General features: G+C 41.9%; 1 protein-coding gene across 1 annotated transcript in view; it reads left to right on the top strand.

The window, feature by feature from the left end:
• The first annotated feature begins 9,623 nt into the window (after positions 1–9,623).
• The window catches only part of TUBGCP3 (tubulin gamma complex associated protein 3), a 70,478-nt gene continuing 69,865 nt past the window's right edge, over positions 9,624–10,236 (top strand). The window contains exon 1 of the mRNA XM_009276142.1: positions 9,624–9,771. Coding sequence (XP_009274417.1) covers positions 9,624–9,771 — 148 coding nt within the window. The remainder of the gene's footprint in view (positions 9,772–10,236) is intronic.

Here is a 10,236-nt window from a genome sequence, read left to right as displayed (position 1 = left end):
CACACTTTGTATAATGACCTGCTTTATTATGTTCATATATCGCTTGTCCCCAGGTGTTGTTGCGTCGTTTAGTGATCAGCACAAAATCTGTCTTTTGCCTTAAAAGCCGTGATTTGGCTGGTGAGACAGGGTAATGCAGAACCCTGAGCCAGCTGTAGAGATGGAAGACCTTTTCCCCTTCCAATACACTCTTCTGCAACTGTCGAGGCAGTCTCACTGTAAGCAGAACTTTTCCTGGTCTTCAGTCTGCTCTGTCTGGCTAGCTTCACTTGCTGGGAGAAAAGAAAGGGACTTAGCTTCTGGGCCAGTCATGAGGGGATGACACGTATTCCTCCCTTAGATGAACAACAGTAGAAAGGAAAGAAAGGCATCCGTCTGCTGCACCAGACATTTATTTTTTTTTAACAGCTGAGATGATTAAGTGCGAACCTGCAGAGCTAAGATGCTGCTGGGGTGTTTGCCTGAGCAGAAGCAGAAAAGCTTTGGGAAGAGCCCATGCCCTGGGGTGTGCGTAGGGAGGTTAGTTTGGTGCCTGGACAAGTCTGAACTGTCTCCAGAGTATGCACAAACAGCAGCAGTCTCAGACAGTGGGCAGAAACCAGGAATGTGTGGTGAACAGTTAATACATCCTGTAACAGCAAAGCAAAACTGAGCAGCCCTCATCTTCCGAGTGCATTCAAAAAAAAAAAAATCATACAGGCCCTTTATTAACTAGACGCTATGTGCTCTTCTTTTCATCTCTGCTGATCTGCAACAGCTACTTGAGATAAATGATAACGTGGCTGATGACGGCCCACGGCAGGGCAGTACCACTAAGACCGTGCCCCTACATTTGGCAGAGGATCCCGGTGGCGCAGGTTACCTGAGTGAGCACGGTTTGTTTTTTAAGAGCTTGCTAAATTTTCATCGCCTTCTGTAGTGCCACCTGGCGTCGGTCCCTTGAATGGGTATGAATTTCCAACGACTTATTTTACAAGGCCCTCTGATCTTTGGGTGTAGATCTTTCAGAGGCCCAGAAGATCGGCCCTGCCTTACCTTTTGCATGGATGCAAGCATCGTTGCCCTCTGTTATTGCAGACACAGACGTAGCGATGTCCAGTGTTTGGGGCAAAAGCACACGGTCCTGCTAACTGAAGCTCTCCTCCTCTCTGCTGGCCAGATAACTTCAGCTGGATATTCCAAATAAACTTGCTTTTACGTTCTTATGCCATGCTCCTTATAGCAATGCTAATATTAACATTACCGACGTCACTGTTCGATGCTGATAAGCAGCAGCAGTTTTGTAACACAGCTTACCGGCAAGTTGCCATGTCAAACAGAGAAAAGGCCTCTGTGCGATCAGACATGAGCTCTGATCTGTTTTAGTGTTGTTCTGTTTTCTACAGCAGGAGGATACTAGAGCCAGATCCTGGTGCTTGTTTTACCAAATGTCGTGTCTCCGTGTTTGTGTTTTACTTGTTCCATTTCCCTCTCAGCTGTGGTACTCTTGCGTTCTCAGGTTGCAGTTGTTCAGTGGCATCTTCTGAAGCTAGCCTGGATAGAAATATAATCTGGAGGGCTCACCAGGAGAGATCTCTCCCAACAGCCTATAACTTGTTCTTATCGTGCAGCCAAATGGCCTCACGTTTTTATTACATTACATTATAGAAGACCAACTTGGTTTTAGACATCACAAATCCAGAGTTTGCCGGTTATTTGCTCTTTCCATCATTTCCAGCTGAGAGTTTTAGTTTTAAAAATGTTAGCTTTCTCTGGACAACTTTCCCCATTTCCAAACAATGATTAATTTATCCTTAAAATGTAATAGGTGATTAAAATGAGAGAAAATTTCTCATTAGCAGATGCGCACAATATATTAGCTGAGCCAGTACTTATTAACGTAACTTATTACATTAATTTTTTCAAACAGCCCCCTCAGAACTTCTTTCCGTAAGTCTCTGCATGAAGACATGTGGAGTCTGTCATCTGGAATTACAGCTACATTGACATATAAGACCCAGAGACACTTCTCACAAGCATAAGCCTCCAAGTTCCCAACTTCATGCTGGAACAAGCCTTGGGCACCCAGTAGCCTCCTCCCTATGCCCTGCTTTCCACGTAGGAGTAGGCAACGTGCGGGGCCCAGCTGTGAGCGACGCTGCACTCCCAAGTAACCAGCACCACCTGGTCCGCTGGCAGTAAGCTCCGAGATGTGCTGCAGCAAATGTCAATGGATAAGCACAGGTGAGGCTGTAAAGCTGTGGTACATCATGAGGAAACACGTATTTTCTCATACTTACCGAACCTTTTAAAGAGTCAACACCAGTGCAAGACAGGTAACAGGTATGGGTTAGATAAATGCAGTGGTGGTGTTGTGTTGTCTTTGTTAAAGAATTGCTATAGCTCCCTATAACATAGGGCCTTACATAGTAACAGCAAATGGAAATTGAGAACGCTGAGCCAAGGTTGAATGAGTGGCAGTACTCCTGCCTCGCATACGCAGGGTAGTCTATAATTACACAGCTACAGACTTCCTTTTTTCCCAACAGCTTCAGATACCCTCAAGTCCTCCCACGATAAACATGACTACCTTTCTCTTAGGCAAACATAACTAGGCACCTGGAATCCGAAGGTGCCCATAACTGAATGCAGATGCCTCACGTTGCGTTAGACAATTCAGGAAAATTTCTGATTTTCAGCTAACGCTGATTTTTCAAACATTAGCTCACGTAAGGTTTGTTGTTGAAATTCTTTCTCCATTCAGTAAAGTAGACTGTGCTGGAATTACTCAGTGTAATGTTTTCCATCTTAACTGCTCGATAAACAGTTCTGTCTGGTTTCTGTCGTGTTTCTGTCCAGCAGAGGAAGCAACTGAGAAATGAAATGAACCTGCACAGTATCCTGGACTGGTCTCTGCTTTGTTTGATTATTTGATCACATATTTAGTTGTCTCATGCTGTCTGTATGAGGCAGGACAATAATCCTTGCTATTCAGTTCTGTAAGAAATCAGAAACAACTGAAGGCAAATCTCATTTCTTCAAATTACCAGCAACTCATTTTGGAGAAAAGATATTCCCGAACAAGATTATTAGAAGACTTTTACACAAAGATTATGCCACTGTTGTTATATTCTCTCCCTCATAAAGCAATAATGATAACTGTAATCATAATCCAGTGAATTCCAATCTTCATGAGAAAAACCATTTTTTCTAAATTATTTGGAATATAGTGTTCACTATTTTTTCTTATACTGAGGAGAAGAGGGTTTTCTGACTTTTAAAATGCTTGTGGCATTAGAAGGATAATAATGACTTCTTTCTTCAGGTTTAGGAAACCTGAACAATCTGTTCATAACAAATGTATGCTGCTGGTGTGCCTCCTAGAGATGTGCTGAGTACATATCCCCGTCTTTAAATAGAAAGCAGTCAAAGGATAATTGCAGCATTTAAAAACACTGAAAGCATTCTAAGTAGGAAGGAAAGATGCTTCTGTGGTTAGAGTATAAGAAAAAGAGAAGATCTGGGTTATATTCCTGGGCTGGGCAGATATTTGCTTTATAACCTTGGGCAAAATGCTTCATCTGTGCCTGTCCACATTTCCGTATTTTATTCTGTGTAAAATGGGGATTCTAACCCTTTTCTGCCTCAGAGAATACTAAAAATGTTTGTGCAGGACTGGACATCTTGGGGTGGAAGGTGTTATCTGACTGTTATTATAAATGGAAACACGGGATATGTCTACATAGGCTCTCAGTTAAGAGCTGATCTAATTACACAGAGGAAACCGAAGAAAGAGAGTTAACAAACCTCATTCTCAAAGGCTCCAGTTACTATCTGATTGTCTCTCTCCTGTATTTATGTCTGTCTCTGGGAGCCTGACTCTCCTAGAATATGCTTTTAGCTGCCTCAGATTTTCAGGAGGGAGGAAACATTGAGATTAGTTTCTAATCCACCAGCTATTATATTTAAGAAATCTTTGAGCAGTGTAACACAAAAGAATCTACCTGCAGAAAAACTACCCTGCCACAGGACAAGGAAACGTTCCCGCAGTTAGGAACCAAACGTGGTTCCCCCGCTAAATCACACACCTAAGAATTGGCAAATCTTTGTATCTCCAGTGCTGCTCTTTTTGTCTATAGCCCCTCTGTTGCTACCAGTTCAACAGTGGTGATAATAAGCTGTACTTTGAAATTCTATAGCATCCTCTAATCTGAGCATCTGGGAGCACGTCATGTAGGCTTGGATTCACAAAGACATTTACAAGCCTAAAACCCACCGAAGTTTTAACAGCCATGGGGACACATATTCCTACATCCCTTTGTAAATTCAGGCCTTAAAAGTCACTCTGTTAGACCAATTTATTGTACCTCTTAACTTAATAGAATATGGTAGCTTTTTAACCTGGCATAGCAAAATGATTGAATAGTTTAATGCAGGAAGCAGAGAAAAATACCGCATTCGCTAAGTTTGATACACGGGATATTAATCATCAGGCTAGAATGTGGCAGGCAGGAACACTAGGAATTGTTCTTATTCTCTTAAGAAGGTTATGGACTGAAGTTGGTTTATGTCTTTCCTTACAAATACATAGTAATAGACACAGACTCCTCCTAATACTGTGAATGAAGTCAGTAATCTTCAAGAATGGTAATGGAAAAAATCTCAGGCTGGTATGAAGTGGACTTCAGGAGACGGATGATCAGCTTAATGAATGTGATGGTTCACTAAAGTGAATAGCAATTTTTCTTCCAATATTTGTAGGAAGATGAAGCTCAAGATGTGTTCTGCAGGGCATGTTGTTACCTTGACAGTCATTTTTGTCTGAAAGTATGGTACATACTGTTACAAAGTGACTAATTGCTATACTCAAAATAAACCTGCAGGAAAGAAAATGAAAATGTTTTCCTCTATTTTTAAAATTGTTTACCCTATACATTTAACACAGCTAGAGATATAGCTAGTTTCATCATTTTCTTGACTAGTTCATTGGAAATAAAAAAATGAGTATCAGACAAACTCTCTAAACACTGAGAGGAGAGCAGAAAAATCAATAAACAATTTAAAAAGCATTACAGAGTGAAATCTTCAGGCTGACCCCTTTTAAAGAGTACACCATCAGAAAACTGCCTAAATACAGCTAGTTCAAATACAATCAAAAGAAGACATTTGCTTATCAGTTTATGAATATTTTCAACATGTAAAACAAGAGCACGGGAAGAATTGGTTCCTCCTTTGCCAACTGGTTGCTGCCTCTTCGCCCCTGTGACATAAGGAAAAACCCAAACCTTGACCTTGAGGCTTTCAGTGCACACGGATGTGAGAGTTGCTACTGGCATGAGAAATATGCACCTGGGGAAATGAAGTACAAAACAAAGTAAGGTTAATTAAAAAAACAAAACCAAAAAAACCCCCTCTGACCTTATTGCTTTATAGTGAAATTGGCTAAAAATTACCTTGTCATTCCTGCTTGCACAGTATCGCAATGCTTTGTAGAACTTTGTTATTGACTTATGCTATATTTAATGAGTTACTTTTGCCTAGTGATATTATCACATTTATAGAAATAATCTCCTTACAAATACATTAGCCTTTCTTTTTTGATTGGACTGCTACACACCATTTTTGTACTCAGTGTCTCATTTTGATAGTTTCCTCCCCCTCCTTTGTCTAGGGCTGAGAAAGATCAAAAGCCTTTGCTCTAAAGTACTGAAGCCAGATATGGTCAAAACTCCTGTTGAAAAGCTGGTGCTGTATACACAATGAAACATATATTTGGAAATATTAACTCAGTTTTATTACAGAGCTTCATCCTCCACGCTCCCTTCCAAAATTATTGCTCTACTTCTTAAAATGAAATAGTTGTCACAAAGTGGCTTTAACTTTCAAAACCATTTTGACAGCATTTTGGGGGGGGTTGACAAAATATAAGTGTTCTTGCAAAGCATTTTCCCCAAATCACGTTCTGATAGAAGATGATTTGATGTGATTTCTTTACTGCAGCTCCATATACGTAACATGACTGTGATACTACGGGCAGCACAGGAACTTAGAAGATGTCAGGTAGTTTTACGGAGCTCGTTGGAATGCCTGTTTGCTGGCTGCAGTTATACTATTCATTGGAAAGATATATAATGCTGTCCACCCCTGTGTAATCAATAACATTTAATATTGAGTGGGCTTCAACGTGTGCGTGTCTGTATATCTTCATGTTGGAAAGGAATTCTGTTTATGGCTAAGAAGTACTGGACTGATAAAAATGAAACTTATCAGATACTGGAGGCACCACCAGAAGAAAGACAACTGTTCTGAGAAGCAAAACATTAGTACTACTTCCAGTTTATGGGATAGCTAGTATTATTCTTCTAAAATTTTTGTTTTACTGCAAATACTGAAAAAAAACCCAAAATAAAAAAAGAAAATGTCCTTAATTTTGCCCTTATATAGCTTAAATCATAGTTTCTGGCATCTCAACTATTTCAAAATACAGGTTTCTTTTTTGATATACATGTCAATTCAATGGACTTTCTGTAGGTATATGGCATTGTGGAACACACTTCAGGCTCCTCAATCAACAGAAGAACAGCTTCTTTCAACAGTTTTGAAAACAGAGAGGTGGTAGTAATATTGTGAAAGTTACAAGAAGTAGGCTGCAATGTGGAACTAACACACTCAGGAGGGTTAAACTGTTTGGATCAAACTCCCTCTTCATCTGAGCCCTACTTGTGCACAGGGAAAACATCTATCTGAAATCAAGTCACAACACCTCATCCTAAAACATATGGCCTTTCAAAAGTTAGATCTGTGGGCACCTTTAATAACCTTTTGATACTGCAGGCTCGGCATAGCAGGGCTCCAGGCCATTATAGGGTTGCCTGTGTGGAAAATACATGCTTAGGTACAGAAGCCAAATGGTGCTGGAGCCAGCAGAGACCCAGCTGCTGCTCCTCCAGGGCTGCCATATGCTAAGTAAGGCACAGACAGTATCCTCCACTGTCTCCAGCCACTATATTTCTTGACATTGGTTATGTGACACGAAAAAATGTCTATCTGGCACAGCGAATGCTGGAGGTGTCAGCATGATGCTTTACTGATTTTGGTGTGTCCCACCAACAGCTAGAGCTATCTAAGGTATTGTGCCCTGTAGACATAACCATTAAGGAGTTAAGAAAACCAGAGCCATTAGCCCTTGGGTTTTTTATAAGGGTAAGAATCTTTTCTTAGCATTATTGCTTAGGTTTAGAAAGCTTAAGACCGAAAGGGACTACGATGCCCTCCAGTCTGATCTTGTGCACAACATACACACAACTCAGTAGCTTCTGTGTCGGTTTGTATCTGGTCACTAGGCCTGTAACAGAAGGCTGACTTAAAATGTTTCAGATACGGAGAAAGTGCCGTGCCCTTAAACATATCTTTCTAGTGATTGAATATCCTTATTGAATTAAAACCATAATTTTTTCTAGCCTTATTTTGGCAAGCTTCAGCTTCCATCTCCTGCTGGATCTCATTGTATGTTCTTCTGTTATAAAGCTATTTACTATCAGAAGTATGTTCTTTATGTAGCAGCTCTGAATGCAAGTCTTTTTAAGCTTCTATGGATAAACTGAATTCCTTGTAAGTCACTGTCATACTTTTAAAAGCATGCATTTAACTATGCTAACTGATGGATTTTCTGTACTGTGAAAAATCTGAACGACAATTACTTTTTTTTTATTGTCCAATGCTCAGAGGCCAAGCAGCAAGGTGAACTAAGCTTATAGCTATACAGTAAGAAATAATAGTTTATGTTTTTTCTTTCTCGCTTTTCAAAAATGAAATAAATTAAGATATGATTCTTTATGTCCATAAAAATGCTGGGGGACATCTTAAGCTGATTTAAGCGATCATAGCTGTACTGGAGTTGGTAAAACCACAATAACTTGCATATGCTAGCAACCTGACTTACCAGAATTAGCATTTCTAAACAGGATTGCAGGATTAATTCTTTTCATTAAGAAAAAAGGAAGCAGATCTGTGAGCAGTAGAACTAATGAAGCTTAGTTTCCTCCCTTTCCCAGCAATTTGCATCCCTCCTGCCTCTTTCTGACCACTTTCCACATTATTTCCAGAGCCCTCTGTCCCTTACACCTTCAGTTCCTGCATCATCCACCTGTCAGGCCAGGCAAGAAGCAGCTGGTACTGTAGCTGGTTCAGAGCTGGGCGTATATACCTCGCTGTCCAGGGTGTGCATACCAATCAGCTGGTTTGCTAACAGCAAACACAATAGGGAGAACTAAGTTCTCCTTACCTTTCTTTTCAAGGGGGCATTAACTTGGACCTTAGTACTCTCAGCCACTGAATTCCATGAAATTTTTATTAAGTTAACATCCTTAAGAAATCTATCCCTCTACTAAATTTGTGTAAAGTTGGTGAAGAAATCCAACGGTTATGAGGAGGCACTGACACACAGAATAACTGCATAGCCCTCACTTCCTTAGGAAAAGGAGACTAGAAATGAAAGAATACATTCCCAGTAATGTAACAGAATGGTCAGCTATTACAGTACTTCAGAAGCATAACATAGGATGTGGTTTTGCTGAAGTTGAAAAGCTTAGATTACTAAAAATTGTACTTTTGCTTGCAGGCACACACGAGCGAGCCCATTTTAATGGCATGTTCTTATTGTGCTGCTCCGTAATGTGTTCTGATTTCAGAACTGTGACACAATTGCCATAGGTAAAACAGCCAGCATGACTAGAAAGAATTAGTAATATCCACTTAAAAGCAGTAACAGGATATTTGTGAGTGACTGGAGTCCCTTGGAATTTAAAGATTCTATAAAGCAACACCACTTTGTGATAGTATCGCCATGATTTTTTTCTCCCATGTGAGCAACCATATTTGCTGCTTGATAGAGTAACACCTTCCGTGATGGAATCTAAATCTGAAGTGACCGTCAGCAGCAGTGAGTCACTGGCTCTTTGTAGGACAACGACTGCATTTGCTTCAGATGGAGAATGGAACAAAGATTCTTCTGCTGCTCGGTACCAAGAAAGTCACATCATCTTTGAAGTCTTTCCTTCAGAACTACTAGAGAGGCAGACTACAACCCCCCATTATCCACATGGGATAAAGTTCTGATAGCTTTATTAATTTGGGGTTCCACTTTACTTCTCAAAAGAGTCTAAAGAAAGCACCACTAGGATTTGAAGAGTTACAATGGGAGCGGTAAGACTATGACGGTCCTACTACAATATTCCAAGTAACAAAAGAACACGTCCTCAATGAATTTCAGTTCTTGGCTTGCCATCATGATTCGTTTCTACCAGTAATGCTAGTGATGAGCCATCTTTTACACCTGTAACGTTCCCATAATGAAAGGCCTGCATGTATGTGTCTGTAGAAGGCACACACACAAAATCGTGGCTACACAGAGATAATGAAGTCGACAGGGGCTGCTAGAAAGAAGTGTGTTGCACAGCAGGAATGTATTTGTTTACAGCCAGCGGTGCACCAAGCCCACCTGGCTGCTGCAGCGTTTCAAAGCACCTTTCACGGGACAGAGCAGAGGTGGGTTAAAGAGAGAGCTCCAGCAGCACAGGGAGAATAATTATTCCCGAATTATGTATTTTGGGCCGGACCCAGCATGAATTTACTGAATAAAAGAAATGGAAGACAGATATCTTGGAAAGTCAGTGTCTGCGTTACGGGGTGACAAGCCTGAGGAGCGGGTCACCGGGAGCACCCAGCACCCAGCTCTGCCCGGCTGGCCGGAGGCCAAGACCTCCGCAGGTGGCGGGGCCGACCAGCCGCAAGGTGGGGCGGTGCAGGGAGGATGGGGGTCGGGGATCTTCACACATTTTTCCAGATCTGCAGTGATTCGTAACCACTTTGTGTGGAAAAGTTACTGACGTGCCTTGGCTCCCCAAGGCAGGGAATTACAGCAAGTGCAGGCACCCCATGGCTGTACTTAGCTTGTTCTTCTCTGGGGAGGAATGAGTGAGCCTGATCTCCCCGGGTTTTTGAGGGAAGGGTGAGAGGACGTTTTCCAAAAGTGGAAAGCTGTTGCAGAACGGGAATTTTCTATTGCCATTTTCAGGACTTTGGAGGACATTTTTGGCCAGGGCTGGCACGCATCGCAGGCCTCGCAGTGGGGGCCCAGGCCTGGTCCCCGCCGCATTGCCTCAGGACGCCCGGGCCTCCCTGGGGCCCCGCGTGTCCTCTCCCGCGGGTGTGCCAGGCCCGGCGGCAGCTCAGCCTCCGCACCGGGCGCCGGGGGGA

This window comes from Aptenodytes forsteri, unplaced genomic scaffold (genome assembly GCF_000699145.1).
Source record: "Aptenodytes forsteri isolate BGI_AS27 unplaced genomic scaffold, ASM69914v1 Scaffold96, whole genome shotgun sequence".
Classification (NCBI taxonomy): domain Eukaryota; kingdom Metazoa; phylum Chordata; class Aves; order Sphenisciformes; family Spheniscidae; genus Aptenodytes; species Aptenodytes forsteri.
Note: the sequence above shows the minus strand (reverse complement) of the source record. Positions and strands in the feature narration are given on the sequence as shown.